This window comes from Podarcis vaucheri (assembly GCF_965113315.1).
Source record: "Podarcis vaucheri genome assembly, chromosome: 1".
NCBI lineage: Eukaryota > Metazoa > Chordata > Lepidosauria > Squamata > Lacertidae > Podarcis > Podarcis vaucheri.
This window is the reverse complement of record NC_138759.1, coordinates 30,107,978-30,132,218: the sequence shown is the minus strand read 5'-3', so window position 1 is coordinate 30,132,218 and position 24,241 is coordinate 30,107,978. Positions and strand designations below refer to the sequence as shown.

Genomic DNA, 24,241 nt, shown 5'->3' with positions numbered 1-24,241 from the left:
CTCCCCCAAGAATCCTTGGAACTGTGAGTTACACCTCACAGTGCTACAATTACCAACCCCTTTAACAAACTACAAGTCCCAGGATTGTTAAGTGTGTGGGTTTGTGTACTTCAAATGTGTGTCGTATATATGCAGTCGTTTTTAGTACCTGGCTCAAGCTTCCCAAGAAGTAACACATGGAAGCCTTGTCAACATTCTGGATGCTCGAATTATGCTTATTTCCCTTTAAGTAGTCAGATAGCAGCATCTTGGGCAGCTTGCCTTCTCCCTACACTCCAAAAGGCAGCCGCATTATTCCCCATAAGGAATCTGAGCTCATGCTCTGTGCACACAGATTCCAGAGCAGACCGAATGATTAATGGGATGTGTCACTTGCAGCCTAGACGTGCTCTGGCGGGGCCATTGGACTCTTCACTCGTGCTGATTAGGTATTATGCACCGAGAGGCCTGGGAAACTGGGGAAAGCCTTGCTGCTGCTGCTGCTACAAGCAACCTGAGGCTTCTTTTAAAAAAAAGAAGAAGGCAAAGGAACAAAAGTGGAAACTGATTGGCCCTGGGATCAACTGGATCCTGAGCCAGCACCACTGCCAGCACTTGGTAGCATTGGGACCAATTGTTACCCTAGCTCCAGGCAGCAATTTCCCCCCTTCTCACCTTCCACTCTAACCAGCATGAGACACTGGGTTGTGGACGCAGTGGTGACTCCAGCATTGTGCCACGCTTCACCACTGCCCAGCCAGGGTTTCAACTGACGTATCTTCACCAATAGGGAGGAATTGATTGATGAAGTGGAAGTGCTCAGAAACTTGGTAGGAAGTGATCATGTTCTCCGGGGTTTCCGGATACAGAGGCAAGGGGAAACTGAGTGTAGTCAGACACACTCTCTGGACTTTAAGAAGGCCACTTTGAAAAGCTGAAGGAGCTACTGGGTGTGATCCTGTGGTCAGAATTACTCAGTGAGAAGGGAGTCCAAGAAGGATGGGAGTTTCTAAAAGGAGAAACATTGAAGGCCCAAATGCAGACAATTCCCACAAGAAAGAAAAGTGGGAGGCATCTAAGAAAACTTGGTGTGGCTGCATAAGGTAACAGAGAAGAGACAGACCTACTCAACACCTACTTTGCCTCTGACTTAACCCAAAAGGAAAGCAACGCCCAACCTGGTGGTAACAGAATAAGTGATGTAAGGAGGGAGCGGTAGCCCAAGATAGGAAAAGAGCTAGTAAGGGAGCACTTAGCTACTTTAAATGAATTCAGATCTCCAGGGTCTGATGAGCTGCATCCAAGGGTACTAAAGGAGCTTGTGGATGTAATTTCAGAGCCTTTGTCTATTATCTTTGAGAATTCTTGGAGAACAGGTGAGGTCCCTACAGGCTGGAGGCAGGTAAATGTTGTCCCCATCTTCAAAAAGCGGGAAAAGGAAGACCCGGGTAACTACCGATCGGTGAGCTTGACATCGATACCAGGGAAGGTCCTAGAACAGATAATTCAACAGTCAGTCTGTGAGCATTCAGGGAAGGATGCTGTGATTACTAAGACCCAGGATGGGTTTCTCAAAAAATGCATCGTGCCAGACCAATCTGATTTCTTTTCTCTTTTTTATGGAATTACAAACTTGGTGGATCAAGGAAATGGTTTGGACATAGTGTATCTTGATTTCAGTAGGGCTTTTGACAAAGTCCCCCATTATATTCTTACAAGGAAGCTGGAAAAATGTGGGTTGAGTGAGGTAACTGTTAGGTGGATTTGTAGCTCGTTGGCTGACCAAACTCAAAGAGTACAGTGGTACCTCGGGTTAAGAACTTAATTTGTTCAGGAGGTCCATCCTTAACCTGAAACTGTTCTTAACCTGAGGTACCACTTTAGCTAATGGGGCCTCCTGCACAGCTGCCACACAATTTCTGTTCTCATCCTGAAGCAAAGTTCTTAATCTGAGGTACTATTTATGGGTTAGCAGAGTCTGTAACCTGAAGCGTCTGTAACCTGAAGCGTCTGTAACCTGAGGTACCACTGTACTCATTAATGGTTCCTCGACATCCTAGAAAAAAGTAACAAGTGGGGTGCTGCAAGGTTCTGTCCTGGACCCGTTGTTGTTTAACGTCTTTATAAATGACTTGGATGAAGGAATTGAGGGGATGTTAATCAAATTTGCAGACAACACCAAACTGGGAGGGGTAGCTAATGCAGCAGAAGATAGAATCAGAATTCAAAATGACCTTAACAGATTGGAGAACTGGGCATAAATCAGCATTTCAATAGGGATAAATGTAAAGTTCTGCACTTAGGCAGGAAGAACCTGATGCACAAATATAGGATGGAGGATATCTGGCTTACTAGCAGTTTATGTATAAAGGATCTAGGAGTCTTGGTGGACCGTAAGCTTAACATGAGTCAACAATGTGATGCAGCAGCAAAAAAAGCTAATGCTATTCTAGGCTGCATCAACAGAAATAGAGTGTCTAGATCAAGGGATGTAATAGTATCAGTCTGTTCTGCTTTATTCAGACCACACTTGGAATACTGTGTCCAATTCTGGGCACCACAATTTAAGAAGGATGTTGACAAGGTGGAACGTGTGCAGAGGAGGGCAACCAAGATGATCAAAGGTCTGGAAACTAAGCCTTATGAGGAGTGCTTGAAGGAGCTGGGTATGTTTAGCCTGGAAAAGAGGAGACTGGGAGAACATATGATAGCCATCTTCAAATACCTTAAGGCTGTCACTTGGAGGAGGGAGCATGCTTATTTTCTCCTGCTCTGGAGGGCAGGATTCAAACCAATGGCTTCAAGTTGCAAGAAAGGAGATTCTGACTGAACATTCTGAAAAACCTTCTGACAGTAAGAGCTGTTCAGCAGTGGAACAGACTCCCACAAGAGGTGGTGGACTCTCCTCCCTTGGAGGTTTTTAAATGGAGGTTGGATGGCCATCTGTCATGGATGCTTTAGCTGAGATTCCTGCATTGCAGGGGGTTGGACTAGATGACCCTTGGGGTCCCTTCCAACTCTAAGATTCTATGGTTACAAGGCAATCTGTTCAAAATCAAGGCATTCTCTTCTCATTTCACTTTCACATGGCTCTTCTGTTGTTCTCCTTCACAAGAAACAAAATGGCTCAGCAGTTGTTATCTCGCCAACATTTTGGCACTTTGAACACAGATGCAAAAAAAGAAAAAGAAAAGGGATTCATTCAGCTCTCTGCAGTCAGCTGTGAATCTTGGTTAAGAACTGCCTGGGTTTAAATAAAACATCTTCTCTGGGATTAGCTTGCCCCCTCATCGCTTGCTTCAGTTAAGTGAAATCCAATGAAAGAGGAACCCAACTGAGAGTTCATTGCCCAGCACCAGGTATACTCAATACAGCTACTTCTTCACCATCAGTGTAAAGCCTTCTGGTACTAATGATCCTGGGAGGTTTTAGTTGCAAGGTGAAAGCACTCTGTTTACCTCTATATTGGTACCTCTGTCTAACCTTTGTCTAATTTGCTATCCTATGAAGGTGCTGGAATGAGTTACAAAAAAAGTTCACTTACACACAGAGAGGAGAATTTTTCTTTGCAATTCTCTGCAATCAGCAGCAAAAGAAAATTAGCCCCAGAAACTGCTGGGATACCCAACAAGGAGAAAGACAGACTAATCAAGGAAATAGGAAGGATTTCCCTTAGTCCAGGGTTTCCCAAACTTGGGTCTCCAGCTACTGTTGGAATACAATTCCCATCACCCCTAGTTAGAAGGGCCAGTGGTCAGGCATGATGGGAATTGTAGTCCAAAACAGCTGGAGATCCAAGTTTGGGAAACACTACCCTAGTCTAAGAGACAGCAAAATCAATCTCCCTTCAGGTATGTATCCACCTGAATCTTCATTTAGTGGGAGTTCCTTGGGGCTGATGGGAGTTGTAGTTCAGCAACATCTGGAAGGCCAGAGGTTTCCCACACCTGCCCTAAGACTTTGATTCATTTTGGGGATGAACAATGAAGTGGTCACTGATCTCTAGAAGAGACCACAGAAATGCACTGATTAATTTATTTGGCAATTCATCTTCAGGAGCAATTGGTTTCGTCCTATCAAGGAGAATTAGCACAGATCTGTACCTAAACTCAAATACATATATACTACTGACTAAGCAATATTGAATGCAGTGGAACTTACTTATGAGTAAACTAGAGAGAGGATTATGCTAGGGTTTCCCAAACTTGGGTCTTCTGCTGTTTTTGGATTACGATTCCCATCATCCCTGATCACTGGTACTGCTAGCTAGGGATGATGGCAGTTGTAATCCAAAAACAGCAGAAGACCCAAGTTTGGGAAACCCTGGATTATGCAGTTAGTTTTCCCTTGAGGAGACCTAACCAGTTGTCCCAGAAAAACCAGTTGCCCCAGAAATGTGTCTGACCAAAGAGACCTTTAAGGTCTCCTCTCTCTCTTTCTTTGAAAATGTCTTGCCTATATGCCATACTACAAGATTTATGGAACCCAAACAATACAGTAGTGTCTTACAGTACAATTTTCCCATTTATTTTCTTAGAAGAAGTAAGACTCACTATGTTCAGTGGTGCTTATTCCTGGGTAATTGTGCATAGAATTGTAGCATTAGTATTATTTAATGGTTAACTTGATTGGGTTACAGCAACCCTGATCATCCACCTAAAACAGATGGATGATACCTTGTAGCTCAGCCTAGATATTGCTGGACAAAACAATTTAGTTATATGTTCCAGACCATTACTGTATACAGGCATGCAATTTAAAATGAGAATGCTCAGCCCTTCCTATATTATCCAAAGGGGCAAGACAAAATATTAGTAGGCCTTTATTATATATGTTCTGATACTATAACATACCAGGGGAGGGTGTGTGTGCAAAAGATACACAAGGTATCTTTTGTCAAGCACAAGTTCAAAATGAATAGCAGTGTTACAGTAACTTGAGCTGAAACGAAGAGAAAATTGCCCCACCAAAGAAGCTACTGAAACAAAAACAGAACCCATCAGCATTAAAAGAATAGCATCTGAATCTTAGATGGTGATGATTTTGTCACATTTTTGTACTCAAGAGTCTCAGAGCAGCAGCAGGAGGAAGAATGGATGCAGGGTGAAGGAAGAGCTGTGAGTGGACCTCCTGGGAAACTCTGGACCTCCTGGGAAACTCTGGACCCCCTGGGAAACTCTGGACCCCCTGGGAAACTCAACAAACCTGCTGAAACTGGGTGTGGAAGGTGCAGCTGAATGAGGAAGTATCAGTCACCTTGAGAGTCTAGGGTGATGCCTGCTGTTTCTAGGAATTCTTCTCCTTAGGAGACTTTTGTAGGTGAAATGAGAATTTGTTTGGCTTCTGAGTGAGAACCCAAAGGCTGAGGGAAGGTGTGTCAGAGGGAAAATGAATTGATATTGATTTAGCTATATTAATGTAACATTTTTATATGCAGTCAAAATATATTAAAAAATTGTCCATTAGCACCTTAGAGACCAACTAAGTTTGTTCTTGATATAAGCTTTTGTGTGCATGCACACTTCTTCAGATACAGCTGTGTAATTCTGTAATATTTTGTTTAAGTTGTCTGTTGTTGCTTCATTTTTGTTGTACGCTTCCTAGATATATTTTTAATATATTAAGCAGCATAGAAATTACATAATCAATGATCAGTCAAATAAACTTACACAGTGAAAATAAAATAACAAAGATATTGAACTCAGATTAAAAACCGCAGTAAACAAAAACTTGAAATACTCATCCAACAATAGGTTTAAAAGGAGCAAATGCTAACCACTCTTCTTAAAGGATGAACACAAGAAAGACCACTGACATACCTATCACCCTAATTAATAACTAATAGAATATGAATCTTCAGGTCCACTGTAGCAATAGATCATGCAAAACGTCATCCTCTATATTAAGAACACACGAGTCATGTAGGATCAGACCATAGGTTCATCTGGTCTACCATTTTGTTTCCCACAGTACCTGGCCTGAGGTCTCTGAGAAGTTCACAAGCAGAGCACAAAGGCAGTAGGCTTCCCTCACTCTTCTTCATCAGATGGTATTCAGTGATATACTACTTCTGAACGTGAAGGTTCTAAGCAGCTATAAATGCTAATAGGTGCTGATAAACCTATCACCATTCGCTCTAATACTGAGCACAAGTAGTCCGGGCAGATCAGTTAGGAAGTGAAATGTCCCCATCCAAAACTGGCTTCTGCATACTTTAGGATCTCCCTAAATTAAATATAAAATTAAAATAATTAAAATAAAAGCAACTTCTAAACATGAAATGTTGACCGTAGAACCATAGAATGTTGAGGATAATTAGTTGAAAGGAAAAGAGAAATTGGCTTGCTTGAGTGCCAAACAGTATATACAGTATAGTATCCTAGAGGCATGGGACGCGGGTGGCGCTGTGGGTTAAACCACAGAGCCTAGGATTGCCGATCAGAAGGTCGGCAGTTCAAATCCCTGCGACAGGGTGAGCTCCCATTGCTCGGTCCCTGCTCCTGCCAACCTAGAAGTTCAAAAGCACGTCAAAGTGCAAGTAGATAAATAGGTACCGCTCCGGCGGGAAGGTAAACGGCGTTTCCGTGTGCTGCTCTGGTTCGCCAGAACCGGCTTAGTCATGCTGGCCACATGACCCGGAAGCTGTGCGCCGGCTCCCTCGGCCAATAAAGCGAGATGAGCGCCGCAACCCCAGAGTCGGCCACGACTGGACCTAATGGTCAGGGGTCCCTTTACCTTTACTTTTATCCTGGAGGCAGGGATTAGAATCAAAAGGATGCATACTATAAGTTTTCTTTTTTGTTTCCAATCTTTCCTCAGGTAATGTTTCAGTAGGCAGAAAAAAGAAAAGAAACACACACACACACCTTATCACTCACTAAAAACTTTCCCCAATCTACTATACAGCAATTAACGTTTGACGTTCAGGGCTGGTAGCCAGCATCCCCCATCCCACCCAACAGAGCCTGTTAGAGACATATTTCACAGTAGGAGAAGTCTTTAGTTGGACTGGAAAGACAAAAGGTATGTTCCCCCCCTTCCTCTCTTTAAGTACCCTCCCCTCCACAAGTAAAGCAAAGCTACTGTTCAAGGCTGCTTAGCGTCCAGAAAAGAGGTGCTCCTGTAATTGAGGAATACACTTCAACATATGGTTGGGAGTCCCTCATAAATTTGTCCCAGGCAAGACACAGGCAAGCACCTAAAAACCAGACCTCTTTTAATGGAGAAATCCATAATGCATCACACATGATTGTTTCCGGATTTTAAGCACAAAATATATGAATCCTCAGAGCACAGTGAAGGGAAGGTCCATGCCGCAAGTGAATAATAAATATAATGTAATGGCCCATGTGTGGTATTGGACTTCTACCGTAAAACCCAAGGCAAACAGTTCCAACAGGTGTCAGGGATCTGATTGTCCTCATGCAGAGGGCCAGATAAGACCTTTAAAAGCACTGAAAAAAATCATGATGCCCTCTCTCATATGTAACTGAAAATAATAGTAAAAAAACTGAACTGTAAAATGCATTTTAAAAAACGAGAAAATATAGATTTATTGCAACATATGGCAGGATCTGATTTCCTTGCTTTTCTTTTTTTCTTTTACCTATGTTAGTAGAATATTCTGTTTTAAGTAGGGGTAAATAATAATAATAGTAATAATAATAATAATAATAATAATAATAATAATAATAATAATAATAATAGTATTATTTATACTCCATCCATCTGGCTGGATTCCCAGTAATAAAAAGAGAACATAAAAATTGGAGAAGGGTGTGTAGTTTAAGTTAGTGTGTAGTAGTGGAGTGTAAGAAAGTCTAACAAAGTTCTGATTGTTCCCTTGATGTCTACTTCAGTTCTTTTTTTGAAATCTCATTTGGCTCAGCACTACACAGGAGAATGCTGACAGTTACCTAAATATGATTGCCAATTCGCCACCAGTTTTGGAAACAAGAAGCTTAGCTTGGATATTCAAAAACCGGATCTTGAATTCTCACATTCAACCTTCCAAAAGCATTATGTAAACACAGTTAATGAGGATTATTGACCCCTTTGAGACCGATTCATAAGCAATCATAGTTAAACTATTCTCCTAAAATGATGGAATATAATATAACTAGATGTTTACTAGTCCATATCAGGTCCTGTCATGCTCCTGATAACTTCTTCTGAAGTACACCCAGGTCCAAATGCCTTTCTCCAGAGGCCCATTGGTTGCTGTCTTTCTAAATAACTTTAGTATCTGAAAGAGCATCTTTCCAGGACTGCTCCGCCCAATCACTAAAGGCTAGGCATCTTTTTTGAATGCAGGAGGGAACTGGGTTCAATTCCCAGCATCTCCAAGTAGAAGTGGGAATGTTCCTTGTCTGAAACCCTGAACAGCTGCTACCAGTCAATGTAGACCATACTGAGCTAGATGACCAGTGAACTGAGTTGCTATAAGGCAATTTTTTTGGTGCTCTTTTTAAAGAAGAGCTGAGGTTGTCCTACTTGCTGTCCTGCCGGTAGCTTTTGCTTGTCAGATAGCGACACGAGACAGGGCATTTCTTTAGATGATGGGATGCCTCCCAGTTTCTGTTTAGTTGTGGATAACTTGCACCGTTGAAAGTTTTTTTTCTTCTAGGCATTTGAGAATTTAATCCCCATCCCATCAACCTTGCTGCTGTTTTATTACGGTTTGTTATGTCATTGCTGTATTTGGTATTGCTATAATTATGTCTCTGATAGCTGCCCTTGGCTCCCTTTGGAAGGAAGGTTCAGGTATACATCTCTTGAAATAGGAAATAACAATTAAGCCCTATTACTACACTGCTGCTTTGGTGACAACATCTCCATGTCTCTCTTGGCTCCTCCCCATCCTAACTTTCTGTGACTGCTGCGGCAGCAGAGCTGGAGAGAGGGGCCTATCCCTTCCTTGCTAGCACCAGCATATATGAGACCAGAAGGGAAGGAGAGACTCTCTCACTGCCTCCCCCACCTACAGCAAGGTATGGGGTAGAGGGAAGCGGAGGCCTCTGTTGCCAAATCATGACTCAAACTCCTTGGTGCCTGGAATTTCCTTGTCTCAGCATTTCAGGTATCTGGGAAAGAAAGACCTTCAGTCTCTGCCACTGCAGCCAGGGAGCCCAGAGTTCTTCTCTGGCTCAGGTAACAATCCAAGCCAGAAAGGAACTATGATGTCATATTGCTCACCTCAGAATGGAGGTGAGCATTGCAAGTTGCTGAGATTCACATTCTGAACCATGAAATTACAGGCATTGGTCACACTTCACTGTTAATGGGGTCTTTTATTACATTCCATATTTTGATTCGTATTCTGGCATTTGAGTATTGCAGGAGCCTTTCAGGTAACAGTTGCATATCAAGGTGAGTGCATGTTATTTATTGTATTTATTTGCAGCAAATCTCTTGCCTTTAACCATGAAGCTTGATAAACAGAATTCCATATTCTTCTGACCGAAGCGAAACCAATTCCCACCAGAAAGTTATCTTTAGACAGTGAGGCGTATTTCCCTTCTATTCAAGCCTTACAATAGGGAGATTCTCCTCCACCCTACACACACACACACACACACACACACACACACACACTGCACAATTTGATCGTGGAAACTGATCTCCCAAACATCACTAAAAACCTAATTTGTTTGAATAGGAGCATCAGGGGAGCCTTTTTATTATCAAAAAGCATTTGCTCATTCAGACATTTGGGTAAATAGGAGTGATATTTGCACAGGATTATGCCAACTTGCATATATATACTTTGTGTATATTGTGAATCTGGATAACTAGGACATTTAGATAAGAGAGGTATGGATAATTGATCTTCTGCTCTAATTGCCCATCAGTTTAGCTTAGCATCAGGGCACCATGCAGTGCACAAGCTGCCGTGGGCATTATCGTGGAGACAGGCACCACGGACAATGGATGGTCAGCCATTATAAAAATTGTGTCTTCAAACAAGCCAACATCAGAATAGTAAAATCCAGGTTTAGACAGCTTGTTTTTAAATGGACATGAAGCTCAAGGGATTTGCTCAGGAAAACTTGGGTGTCTTTAAAAGAGGATGGAGAATGAAGCTTTGTTGTTTAAAGCCATAGGATCCCACAATATAGATACAACACACGAACAATCATTTTGACATAGTTATCACAAGAAAACAGAAAAATAAAACTCCTTCCCCTGACACATACAATGTAAATCACACATTGCTCCTCCATAATAAGTTAAAAAGGCATTAAAGCAAAACAGAAGCGCATCCTGCCCACTCAGGTTTTTTTTGGAACCTAGTTCTCATTTTCTTAGCTCCCAAAGCAAGTAACAACAACAACAACAACAACAACAACAACAATAATAATTTATTATTTCTGCCCCACCCATATGGCTGGGTTTCCCCAGCCACTCTGGGCAGCTTCCAACAGAAGCTTAAAAATACATTAAAACATCAGTTTATTTATGCTACTTTGATGGCAATGGTCCAGGGTGAATCTGTTTGACAGGGACTGGAAGACTCATGCTCATATAAGGGGCAACTTAACAGGTTCTTCTGCTTTTCCTGAGTCACAAAGGATTCGATAAATTCATGGAGGATCAAACTGTTAGTTGCTACTAGCCATGATGAGTATGTTCTACCTCCACTGTCTCTAAATGTCAGTTGTTGGAAACTACATGGTGTGTGTGTGTGTGTGGCTGTTGTGTTCAGGATCTGCTTTTGGGCTTCCTGGAAGCATCTAATTGGCCACTGTGAGAATAGGACGCTGGATTAGATGGGCCATTAGCATAATGCAGCAGGGCTCTGTGTATATTCCTTAAAAGTTTATGCATTCCCCCAAATTAAACAGGCTCTCCATGCAGGCTGGGGGGAGTGGTGCGATTGTAGCCAATGGAAGACTGCAAATGAATGAGTAGCAGAGTCAGTGGCCAAGAGATGGGCCCATTTTGGGGGGGGCACACTGAGGGGGTTGAAAGCTTCCTGCCCCTGGAATGGGAGCAGCAAGTGGAAAATAGCTACATTTTTTAAACCTCCTTTCGACTCAGTCCAGCTCGAGAAGGCATTTCTACAACTGACAGGGAACGTTTCTGTGCAGTGCAAGGCAATGGGGACATCTAGTGGCCAACTACATATGGGCGTTGCCCAAGGGAGCGTGTCAACCAGTGTGCCCAAGGCAATATTTCCTTCTTAATTCTACCAGACTTGAAATAAAATGCACATTGGCTTCTTGCCAAGTGTGGCACACTCTCACTTTCTCCCTCTCCGCATCTTTAGTTGATTGCAGAGAGGCTCTTTTGATGGATGGAGAAAAGCCATCTGATTAGAAAGGAATTTTTTTTATTGAGTCAAGATCAAAACTGTATAACACAGATGAGATTCTTTATGTGCTGCAGACTAGCAAAGCCTTTGTAAGGGTGCTTGATAATATATTGTCCTCTTGTCAGTATTGCTTAGCAGATGCCAGTACCCTTGACGTAAGAAGTGGAGGAAAGCATTGTGGTGCTGCTTTGGGACTTGAGGGCACAGGGGCGGGTTTTTTGGGGTTTTTTTTGAGGGGGTGGACTTTTTGTTCATCAGTTTCTATTTGGTCTTTAGTGTATGAAGATGGCACAATCTAGAGTCCTCCTCCAATCGGCTGGTCCTATCCATCCTTGCTTGCAAGTAACTGCATGATTTACACCCAAGTAAATGTTCATAGAGTTATAGCCCTGTTGCAAGAGGATAATAGCCCAGATCTCATTAGTGTTCAAGAGGGTTTATTCCTATGTGCACAGGATTGCAGTGATAACCTGCAAATCAGTGAAGTTGCAATCCTATCCACTCATACTAAGGAGTCACTCCTATTGAACTAAGTAGGACAAAGCACACATTGGAACAGGCTGTCATCCTGTCCAGTCTTACTTGAAAGTCAGTCTCACAGAGACTCATTTCCATGTAAAGATGAGCTGCACAGCTGCTGTGATCTGTATAAGTCTCTGGGAGTCCCATTAAATTCAGTGGGACTTCCTGTGTGCCTTACACAGATGTTTCTATCTTATTCAGAAGAATTGGGTTTCTCAAGCTTGCCTACAAATGAGCAACAATGTGCTGCACAGTGGAGCGCTCCTGTTCAAGCCTGCCAGCCCTGTCCTTTTCTAGGCAGGGATGCTGCAGAATTCTGATGGAATTTGGAGCAGAAATCACCACAATTTGCTATCATTGGCCATCTTAGCCCACAACATTGCATAATTATACTATCTTCTCACTTTCTTGTGCAGGGGCGGGGGGAAATGTTTCCCTTCTATTAAAATGCACTGGATTTAATTACGTAACCGATTACATAATTAATTGTGTTCGTTTCAGCCATAGCAGATAACAAGATGAAAACTGTAGAAGCCAAAATGTAGCAGAACAGAAACAGCACCAGTTGTGGTGGAAACAGGAAATTGCTGCCTCCTTACATCCCTGCTTCTAGGACATTCAATTTCATTCCCCTGCCACCTCCATTTTTTTTGCTTTTCCCCGTCACAGACATGCAACATGGCCACTGAACATTCTCTGTCTTCACTCAGGGCCCACCCATGAGGCAAGGTGAGGCAACCCCTCAGGTGGCAGAATCCACAGGGGCAGCAGATCCTGCTCTCAATCTTGTTTCTGATGTAGATCTTTCCTCACCCTTTCTTCCCAGGTGGGAAAGGGGGCACTGTTTTGGGGTCTGCCTCAGGTGCCAAAATGTCTTGGACCGGCCCTGTCCTCACTGGCCTGTTTTTTAAGTGTGTTCCCCACCCTCACCCCCGGTGGCCATTTTTGCCCTGAAATACTCATTGTACTTCTGCAAACCTTGGGGTTTCCCTGAGCCTGCTGATATTTATTGATTACTTAATCATTTTCACAAGCCCACTCTTCACTGTATTGATCCCAAAGTGGATTACAACACACTGGAACAGAAGCAAACAGGCCAACACCACATTGAAAAGCACTTCAAAACATAGGTGGCAATTCTAAAAGTGTAGGCAGTGCACTGACAGTAACAGGTGGACCAAACCAGTGGTGTATTCAGGGTACCCTGTTAAAGGGGTCTGGGTGGAAGACTCTGTCCAGAAACTGAGTATGGGGCAGGCCAGCCACAGAGCTTCCAGTGGCGGCCTTAGGCTGGCCACCTCAGTAGATCGGCATCTTGGGGATGCCTTAATCTTTGGTACAACACTGAAAACATTTCAGCCCTCTGCCGGGGGCTGAAGTTGGATATATACCCAGTGCAAAATCCACCTACATCTGGAATCAATAAAGTCGTGGCCATTTTTGACCCAAATTGTTGTCTACTTGAGTTTATTCATTGCACATTAGCTGGAGACACTGCACAGGTGTGGGGATGCTGTGACTGGGACTGCAATAACTACCATTTCTTTCTGACATATTGTTTCTCAGTGGGCCTGTTCTGGCTAGCATCCCATCAGCACTCACCAAGTGAGTTTTCTATTAGAGAGAGTGATTGAACTGAGACCGCCAGTACAAGCAAAAGGGTCAGTTTGCACATAGGGTTAAAGCTTCAATAATCATTTCTTAAAGGGATGTAAAGCTCTGAGGCTGGACATCTTCAAGGACAACCAAGAAGCTGGAGCACCACTGAGCGCTTGAACTTCTCTGAATTCTGCCTCTTATTCTTGCGTAATCTCTGGATGCTATACAATGCCAATGAGTGTTATTCCTAAACATAGTCCTAACCTAGAATCCCATGCAGGCTCACCCCAATCCTGAGAGCTTCTTTGGGTGCGTATTTCCAAAGTGTAGGTTATCTCCTGGGTTGATGTATGGTGTTTTCCCTTGTCCCTGACAGGTTGTTTATAAGAATAACGACATCCGTCTGGAGCTGTCTCGCTTGGCGAGGATTGGTGACACAAAAATGAAAATCTATGGGGAGGTGAAGTTCATGTGTGAGAACGTGGCCACACTGGACCCCATCAATTTTGAGACACCCGAGGCCTACATTAGCCTGCCTAAGTGGAACACCAAGCGCATGGGGTCCATCTCCTTTGACTTCCGCACCACAGAGCCAAATGGTCTTATACTCTTCACCCACGGCAAGCCCCAGGAGAGGAAGGATTCCAGGAGCCAGAAGAACACCAAAGTGGACTTCTTTGCAGTGGAACTCTTGGATGGGAACCTCTACCTACTTCTCGACATGGGCTCTGGAACAGTCAAAGTGAAGGCCACTCAGAGGAAAGCTAATGATGGAGAATGGTATCACGTTGATATTCAGAGAGATGGCAGATCAGGTACGTAGAAAAAAATTCCTGGGAATAATCCACCCCCAACTATAGAAACACAGACCCTTTATGATGGTTGAAGAACAGGATCAAAGACCACTGGTCTTTGACCTTCGAGAATTCTTGGAGACCAGAGACTGAAAAATATTGTCTCTGCCTTCAGGAAAGGATGAAAGGCAAATCTGGGGAACTGCTGGCCGGTCAGCCTGATAACAATACATAGCCATTCCTCTTCTAGGGCAGGAACCCTGGACATGACAATTCCTTTGATTCCTGGCACCTGGGATGCTGCTATGACTCCATCACTAGAGCCTCTTCCGATTGCCATTGCTGTTGCCCTATGAATTTGTGTGCAAAAGTGAAGGGTGTGTGGCAGGGAGACCAGAGATGGTCAAACCTGATTGCTAATTGTGCTGAACTTTAGAGGAGTTTGAGTCCAGTTTGGAAGTGGCGCCAGGATATTCAGCATTGGGGGTGCTAATTTCTGAACCGTGAAATTTTGAACCTAGCCACCATCGCTACTATGCCAGGCAAGAGTTGCCACCAAAGTTCCTCCTAATGTGAAATTCAAAGCAAACACGTGTTTTCCCCAGCATGGAGCATCTGGGGAATCTCAAGGGAAGCGGGAATAAATAAATCTAGTGTAATTTCACAATAGAGTTTTGGAAATCCTGATACTGCCATCAGATTTAATTTGCAACAAAATCCGGGTAGAATGTCAAGGTTCCTTCTAAGATGAAATCCACCCCTGGGATTTTGAGAAAAGCAATAACAAAGGTTATTGTTGAAAAGCTGGGGGTGGGAGGGATGTTACAAATTTCTAGGGCAGGCATTCAGTTCCTTTGGTACTACAAGACATTTAAATATTTGCTGTTATCTTCATTGTGGAGATTCTATTTTTTGTACTCCCTTATGTCATTCCAGCTTCCAAGTTTTTGTTTTTTAAACCCACACTGCAATTGGGAATCATATATAGAGGGAGACTGGATGTGGGATGAATGGTGCTGGAATTTGATGTTTCTACTTTTTCAAAACAACGTACCTTCAGTAGATAGTACAGAATTATCTAGCTTACTTAGGTATTATTTTTTTAGCCAGAAAAATATTCTCAGAGGTCTAGGAGAAATTTGTATTTTCTTCTTCAACCCTACTATAGTTTAAGGTTGCAACAGCTGTGCTTGTTGTTGAGAATTTCCAGCATTTTATGGGGATGTAAATAAGTAATCAAATAATTGATTTTTGTGTGGGGCAGGTTGGTTTGCATTTAATTATCTTGTGAGGATAAATTCAATCAGCAGCATTCATTGCTTCTTAGTCTTGCTTACATATATGGCAGATATCTGGCCTCTGGGTAACAACATTTAGCATTAGAGATATAAAAGGAACAAGCAGAATCCAACCCAAGCTGAACATTTTGTAGTGCAATTCTATACATGTCTACTCAGATGTAAGCCACATGGGGTTCAGTTAGTGATTATATGATTGTATTCATTAAGGCCCATTTATGTGTAGCATGTGTTCTCACAAGCTTTGCTATTTTCAATGGAAATCAACGGGACAATAATGCTGTATTGGTGGGTGGATTAGAAAGTGCAGAATCCAACCATAGTTCAGCACTTCAAAGTACAGGTGATTTTAGTGGGACAGAGCTACTTTTGTGCTGAATTTTCCTGCTACAAGTAGATGGGATTTTAAACAATATTACTCTGATTTTAATAGAAGGAGATCCTGTAGCTTTATGGTCTCTTTAGAGGAAGAAGCTTGTCCCGTCTATTTCAATGGGGCAATCTCCAAATGGTAATGCCCATGAAAAAAGGTCAGCAGGTGGGTGGCAGTTAAGGTGGGAAGACCCCAATCCACTGCTGCTCCTGGTCTGTAGACCAGGAATTCAGTTCCCCTATCCCTAGAGTTTTCAGAAACTGAAATCTGGACCTTCAGCATGCAGATCAATATGGTCTCTAACCAAGCTATGGATCCCTCTTCCTTAGTATTCTTTCTGCCCTCACTGTAATTTGAAAAACTACAGGATGCATTATTTTCGTATACATGAGTGGGCTTAAATTTGTGGGCCAGGTGTGGACCAGTGCTTTGTGATGCAGTTATTTCACACTAATCTTTGAGATCTGCACTGTGCACTGTATCGAGGTGTGTACTGTCTTGAGTTCCAGCATGAGCCTAAGAGAGAACACTTGCTCTTCCTCCCAAATCTTCCTGCGCCAGACTGCCAGATTGTTGATGTAGGACTTCCAAGGCTACGTGCAAAAATAGCCATTTGAGGTTCCTGCATCATTGCAGAGGATTGGGTTGGACGTCCTTCGTTTGTCTTCCAACCTATCAGTTTTATTATTCTGTGCCTCTGCTGTCTGACAGGCTTAGCAGAGGGCAGCAAAGCATTTCAGGACAAGTTTTCTGTGTCAGCTGTGTTTTGTCTCGGCTGACATCTTCACTCTCCTGTGCCAAAACCCCATCCTTTCACCAGGATTCAAACTGCCACGGGAACTTGACTTGTGCCACAACTGTGGCTGCTGGCTGACGTGATCTCTTTCTTTCAGGCACCATATCGGTGAACAGCAGACGGACACCCTTCACTGCTAGCGGGGAGAGTGAGATCTTGGATCTGGAAGGGGACATGTATCTGGGCGGACTGCCTGAAAACCGGGCAGGCCTCGTCCTCCCTACTGAGCTCTGGACAGCCATGTTGAACTATGGCTATGTGGGCTGCATCCGAGATCTCTTCATCGATGGGCGGAGCAAGAACATCCGGCAGCTGGCGGAACAGCAGAACGCTGCCGGGGTCAAATCATCCTGCAGTCGGCACAACACCAAGCAGTGCGACAGCTATCCCTGTAAGAACAATGCTGTTTGCAAAGATGGCTGGAACCGCTTCATCTGTGACTGCACTGGCACTGGCTACTGGGGGAGAACGTGTGAGCGGGGTAAGTCCAGCAACCAGAGAGGGAAACTTCTGTCCTGAGCTATACTGAGCCACGCTATGTGGCACACTAACTTAGCCCAAATGCACTTTCCCCTACAGTCCTGCCACATATGAAAACAGTGCTTCAGACTAACCCTTATAGCCTCCAATGCGTAACCACTCTTTTAAAGATCCTTTCCAGTGGTATGCCCTGCACATGTAGTGGACATTCAGGGTGTGCATGAAGTCTACCAGCTATTGCATTGTATGACCTCTAGTTCTCATGATCCTTCTGATACCTTCTGAAGGAAAAGGATTGTGGGAATTTCATGACTCCAGTCCATCCCAGCGAACACAGGATGTCTGGGATGATGGGAATTGGGGTTCTGCAATATCTGGAGGGCACCACACTATTGACAATGATAAACAGTTCCACGTTGGTCTTTGCAGGATCATGCTAAACTTGGTTTGCTACATGCACATGAAAGAAAAAGAGAGAGAGAGCATATTTTGTCCCCTTCTGTGTATTGTTCCAGAGCTAACATTTGACTGTCAGATCCAAATCAATAATCAATGAGGACTGACATTCACCTGTACCACAGGGGAATCAGTTAAGAGATGAGCAGAGTCTTCCTGGGTACAACAGGTGTCGCAGGGCCATTTTCCCATGGTCTTGTCTCACTGGTCACTTAAAGGCATCTGACTGGGGATATATGAGACACAATTATTTCTGGTGCAGACAATCAAGAGACACATCCATTCTTGGCTAAATGAGAAGGAGCTGAGCAAATGTAAGGCATTTGATCTATACACTGTTCAAATTCCAGACGGTCCCATTTATTGTCATCCTTGTATTGTGCCTGATGCCGTGCACAGAATAAATTGAGTGAGAAGGTGTTATTTTTGAGGTTTTTAAAAAGCCCAACCAAAGTAGTAGCACAAATTCTCCCATTTCCTTTTTCTGAGGCAAATTTATTGGTAATATTATAGCATATAGATCTCCTAGGTCTGTCTTCCCTTTTCTCTCTCTTGTATAGACTGATAGCCGGCGGGTGGGGGGGTGGGGTGGACAAACAAGGAACAGGAACACTTGAGTTCCTTTTGTCTTTAGCTCAGGAGGCTGTTGTGTGATTCCGGGAGCCAAGGAAATTCCTAGTCCTTCTGATCCAAGTTATTGCAAGGATGCTTCTGAAGCCACGTGAAAGAAAGAAGGAACAATTTTGACAAGTGGTGGATTGCCTCAGTTCACCTTTCGATAGGCTACTGCCACAGCTGTTTCTTTTTTTAAAAAAAGATTAGCAGATGTATGCAGAAACAAGATAGAACATATTTATGAGCGGATACATGTGAAAGCACCACTGGCTGGACATACAGATGGATTCACCCGTCTCTACTTGACGTCCTGCTATGCCTCATTTGTACATCACAGTAAGCCAAACTATGGCTTGCCAGAACTGTGTGGACATACAGGCTCCTGTAGAGATACATGTTAAAGAACATTTACATTCATACAGGGTAGGCCTGCCAAAACAAAAAAGGGTTTTAAGCAGCATCTGAGAACAATACACTGAAGTTGCCTTCCTAATATGAGCAGGGTGTTCAGTGCTGCCACACAGGAGGACTGATTAACATTAGGCAGAACTAACGTTAAGTTAGTTCCAGGAACCTATCAGCTTCCCTCACTTTCCAAGGTTGGGCCACCTGAACTGGCCCACTACTCTTGCAGGAGGGAATTGACACCACCAGTCCAAACTTCACCAAAATAATGGTCCAACCATGACAAGGGAGTGCTTTGAAGGCAGGCCAAAATGCTTATGGTGATTGTAATGGTTCTAGGGGTTGTTTGTGTGTAAATCAATGCCACCCTTGGCTGGTTGCCTGAATGAACCCTTTCTGTCTGGACAGCCACGCGCCTGTGGCTGTCTCAATCGCTGGCAGAATCCGTTAGTGGGCGTTTCTTGAACTTCTTCCAGCAAAGAAGCTCTTTGACACCTAGTCTCCTCCTACTCTCCCTGCGCAGAAGCCTTCTGCGCAGGGAGGGTGTGGGCATCAGAGGACCCGTGCTCTTCCCACTGGTTCCCGGCGAGGAGTCTTGGAGCCACCTCGCCAATTCCCCCATCTGCCCCCCTTCTCCACTGGTGTTATGCTGATTTCCTTCCCCAGAAGATGTGCTGCTTCTCTCCCTCCCGGGACGCTCTCCGGAATCCCTCTGGAGCCCTCCCTCTCCCTCTGGCTCCGATGGCAGTTCCCTGACAGTGGTGGACCATTTGTAACAGTGTGACATTAAATTGCTTCATATGCACCCAGCATGTACTGTATCTGTGTGTGAGATTCTATGCTGCAAATGTGATATGAACCAACCTGGACCCTTTGTCATCATCCAAGGCCCTTCTTCATGTGCCGCCTCGATGAGACGTCTGGAGGGTGGCAACATGAGAACAGGCCTTTTCTGCAGTGGCTCCCCATTTGTGGAATGCTTTCCCCAGGGAGGTTCACCTGGCACCATCATATGTAAACTTTTCTCTATAAGCAGGCCTTTGGCCTTTAACTATCTGTGGCCTTTTAGAAGAGGGTGGGATGTTTTTAATGTGTTTCTTTTTCTCTCTCTTGCTTTTAATGTATCTTTGTGGGGGTTTTGTATCTGTCTGTTTGGTTGCAAGTTGCTTTGGGTTGCCCTGGGCAAGAGAAAGCGACTAACAAATTCAATAAGTAATAATAATAGAATGAATAATGGGCAGCAAGATGTTGCAGGGTATCCTCCTCACTTCATAGCACAAGTGCTTCTGTTCAGGGTTCCAGTTAAACAACATCCATGTCCTTCATTAGGATATTATAAGCTGGAAGCAGCTCCCCTCCCTGGTTTTCTGTTTTTCAATTCCAACTGAGCATGTTTAAACCCTTCTGGGCTGTTTTGGAGGATTTTTTGGCTCCTTTACATTTTAGAGATGTTTGGTTGGTACTTCTGCAAATTTCAGTGCCCTTCCCTCACAGAAACCCCAAACACATGCCATTGCCTCCTCCTTATTTAACAGCAGCCCTGTTTGGGCTCCATTTCTGTTGGTGCTCCCCACTACCCAAGTTTGCTGTTAGAGACTGTGGTGTTAGGCATGAACCTGCCCCTGAAATGAATTTGCCTAATTGTCCATGAGAACTAGATCTAAATTAAGTAATTAGTAAAAGAAACCCTGCCTTGTGAAACATCTGTCTTGCTTGATACACATATACCCCAAGGCCCCAGTGTGTCCCTGGCTTGGAACATGGCTCATTATTTCCCAAAAAAAGACAAATGTACCATCAAAGACTGTTGGAGAATTCATGTTTTTGTAGTGACGGGGCTGGATGTTCGGAATTGTGTGTCAGAGAATGAATGCCTGTTTTGCTAACAGTTACACCACTCTCTCCTCCCCCTGCCCCAATTGCTGGTTATGACATACAGTGGTACCTCGCAAGACAAATGCCTCGGGAGACGAAAAACTCGCAAGACGAAATAGTTTTTCGTTTTTTGAGTTGCTTCGCAAGACGAATTTCCCTATGGGCTTGCTTCGCAAGACGAAAATGTCTTGCAAGTTTGTTTCCTTTTTCTTAAAACCGCTTGAAGAGGTGCAGTTGCGACTTGACCGTGCTTCGCAAGACGAAAAATTCGCAAGACGAAAAAACTCGCAGAATGAATTAATTTCGTCTTGCGAGGCACCACTGTATAAAACTCCATATGGCTTAGGTTTAACCTATTTAAAAGACATTATTATTATTATTATTAGTAGTAGCAGTAGTAGTTCTAATATCTCAAAGTGGTTTCCAGCCTACATTAAAACATCAAATAAAACAATCCAGAATAAAATATGAAGTGTACGTTCAAAACAACATAATTAACAGGGGGGAAAATATTATTTTAAAGATTGAAAAATAAAGCATTACAGAGGAGGTCAGCTACAGAATGCACGTTTAACACAGCAAAGGTAGCCCCCCCCCAAATCCTCTCATACGAACCTGCCTGGGCTTTGACATTTTCAGAAGAGGCCCTTCTCTCGATCCTGCCACCCTCACAGGTATGCTTGGTGAGGATGCAGGAAAGGGTCATCTTGATAGCTGCTCCCAGACTCTAAAACTCCCTCCCTAGAGAAGCAAGACTAGCTCTCTCCTTGTTGTCCTGCTGGCAAATGAAGACCTTCCTGTTCCAACAAGCTTTCGGGAGCTGACTGCTTTTAATGAAAGGGCTGGTGCTGTGTTGTTTTCATTGCAGTTATTGATATGGTTTTAATAGTTCAGAGACAGAGAGAGAAGAGAGAGAGAGATTTAATCCTATCAATCTTTAATTTTTTAAATCCCCCCCTATGTTGTTCTTACCTTAAGTCTCTGTCAGGGGAAAATGTGGGGTATAAATAAATACAATTACTAATGATAAAAATGATAATAGTAGGTCCTAATGCACAAGCAATGAGGCTTTATTGGCATATAGTGTTGCGTCAGTTTCATTAAGGCAAACAAGGGTGAGTGAGATGCTCTACAGATGACAGGGAGTGCAAACAGAGGGCTGGTAGTGGAATAAGGACAGATGGAGTCACAGTGGCATTAAAAGTTCTGCTTAGTTTTAGGGAGCAATTAGCATTGTCTGTGTCTATCGGCTTCTCATTTGCTTGAGAGTCTGACAGCAGCTGCAGCGATAGGTGAGCGCAATAGCTGTGGCGGTTGAGCTAATGAAGGTGCTCTGCAGATGGAAAGATCTGGATTATGGAGATGATGTGTGTTTCTGCACGGATGTGAAGCCACCTTCTCACAGTCTGCAGGCTTTTCCGGAAACAAGAACCAAGCATAGCCCTGACTGAAGCACAGAGCGTGCACCATATTCAAATCAGTTTCATTATATTGGCGATGGATTTGTTGATGCTGGAAATGCCAATTTCTGAAGGAAATGCAACATATTGTTACACGCCACCCCAATCTCCATGAGCGGTGTGAGATTCCAGGGGTTGCAGGCACACTTTAACCTGGGCTCTGTGTTTTCTTTTGGGAATGAGGTACAGAGGAGACTGTGGTGTCTTCATGATGGAAGGTTTATTTACACTTATATGCAACCTGATTCTAGTTGGAAGGGAATCCCAGCATCAAACCCCAAGAGGGTATCATGCATCTCCCATAGGTGCAATCATCTCAGATTTTAATGAGACGTAAGCCATGCCTCTGCATCTCTGCCTCCTGCTTGCCGCTTCCAGACTGGAGAGGATTTTCCCTCCCTGCTCATATTGTGCTCTGACCACTTCCTCTCAGGCTTGCAAAACTGACACCCCCCCCCAATTTGCTTACTTCAGGCCCACAGTGATTCTGAAACATTCCCCTCCCAGCTCTGGTATTGTCTTTGCTAACTATTCCCCATTTGTGGCTGGCACAGCCTCTGCTTTGCTAAGCTCCAGCCTTTGTTTCTTAATGGCTTATCTGCTGGATGATTCCTTGGTCAGGAAAAAACCACACCTAGTAAATTTAGGAGGGGGGATTTGGCACCCAGGAATTTAGGGGCATCCATAACAATATCTTGGGACGCAGGTGGCGCTGTGGGTAAAAGCCTCAGTGCCTAGGGCTTGCCGATCGAAAGGTCGGCGGTTCGAATCCCTGCGGCGGGGTGCGCTCCCGTCGTTCGGTCCCAGCGCCTGCCAACCTAGCAGTTCGAAAGCACCTCCGGGTGCAAGTAGATAAATAGGGACCGCTTACCAGCGGGAAGGTAAACGGCGTTTCCGTGTGCGGCTCTGGTTCGCCAGAGCAGCGATGTCACGTTGGCCACGTGACCCGGAAGTGTCTTCAGACAGCGCTGGCCCACGGCCTCTTGAGTGAGATGGGCGCACAACCCTAGAGTCTGGCAAGACTGGCCCGAACGGGCAGGGGTACCTTTACCTTTACCTTTATAACAATATCTTGGCTGGCATCCAGACCGTTTTGCATTCTTCTCCTTTATATCAATTGGGTTGAGCATGTTTTTTTTCACCAAAGCCGGCTCCAGCTTCTTGCCCTGCAGATGTTTTGGGCTAGGATTCCCACCACCCCTGACATATTGAGGACATTAGGTTAGGGAAGGATGACTTAAGACTTGTCGTTTCATAAAGATGCAGTGAAATGGTGAAATTTGACAGACTAATGGAAAGATCTTGGCAAATTCAGAGTTGAGTCAGTTCCTTATGTATTGGATATAGTGTCACTACATCTGCTGATAGGAATTTATATCATAGTTACAACTCATTCTGAGCTTTCACAAAAATCCAGTTTGGCTGGGGCAGAGCTGGTACTGCTTGCATCATTTCATGTTCATTTTCCTGAGTGTCAAAAATAGCCTTCCATTTTAAGCACTTTTCAGTCCTTTTGGGTTGCATAAGTACAACTCAACCAGATAGGACAGAACTGTCTGATTCAGAAGCCCATTCCTGCCCTCAGAATTGCATATATTGTATAATACTCTGGGCCAAGAAATTTAAAGATCTGTGATCGGAAAACATCAAATTAAGTAAATTAGTTTGCTTCCATGACACACATTCTGAAAGAATTCAGAAATGTTTGAAAAGAAATAGAGTCAAAGAGGGCAGGGAAGAAGTGTAGATCTGTAGACAGGTTGGGAAAGATTTTTAATTATTATTAATAATAATTGTATTATTTAAACACCACCCATCTGACTGGGTTGCCTCAGCCACTCTGGGCAGCTTCCAACAAATTAAAACACAGTAAGACATCAAATATTAAAAACTTCCCTATACAGGGCTGCCTTCAAGTGTCTTCTAAAAGTCAGATAGATGTTTATTTCCTTGACATCTGAGGGATTGGCATTCCACAGAGCGGGCACCACTACTAAAAAGGTCCTCTGCCTGGTTCCCTGTAACTTCTCAGTGAGGGAACCACCAGAAGGCCCTCAGAGCTGGACCTCAGTGTCTGGGCTGGATGATGCGGGTGGAGATGCTCCTTCAGGTATATTCGGCCGAGGCTGTTTAGGGCTTTAAAGGTCAGCACCAACACTTACAATTGTGCTTAGAAACAGGGAGCCAACGTAGATCCTTTAGGATCGATGTTATATGGTGCGGGTGGCTACTCCCAGTCTCCAGTTAACCTGCCACATTCTGGATTAGAAGAGGC

The 24,241-nt window shown here is 43.8% G+C and overlaps 1 protein-coding gene and 1 long non-coding RNA gene across 28 annotated transcripts in view; one reads left to right on the top strand and one right to left on the bottom strand.

The window, feature by feature from the left end:
* The window catches only part of NRXN3 (neurexin 3), a 1,220,542-nt gene that overhangs the window by 355,440 nt on the left and 840,861 nt on the right, over positions 1–24,241 (top strand). For all 27 annotated transcript variants that reach the window (XM_082232019.1, XM_082232034.1, XM_082232025.1 and 24 more), the window contains 2 exons: positions 13,791–14,229; positions 16,773–17,156. In XM_082232019.1, the coding sequence (XP_082088145.1) occupies positions 13,791–14,229; positions 16,773–17,156 (823 nt within the window). The remainder of the gene's footprint in view (positions 1–13,790; positions 14,230–16,772; positions 17,157–24,241) is intronic.
* Positions 21,115–24,241, bottom strand: part of LOC309538835 — a 29,312-nt gene continuing 26,185 nt past the window's right edge. The window contains exons 5-6 of the long non-coding RNA XR_014222366.1: positions 21,314–21,354; positions 21,115–21,281 (exon numbers count right to left, since the gene is read on the bottom strand). This is a non-coding gene — a long non-coding RNA (uncharacterized lncRNA). The remainder of the gene's footprint in view (positions 21,282–21,313; positions 21,355–24,241) is intronic.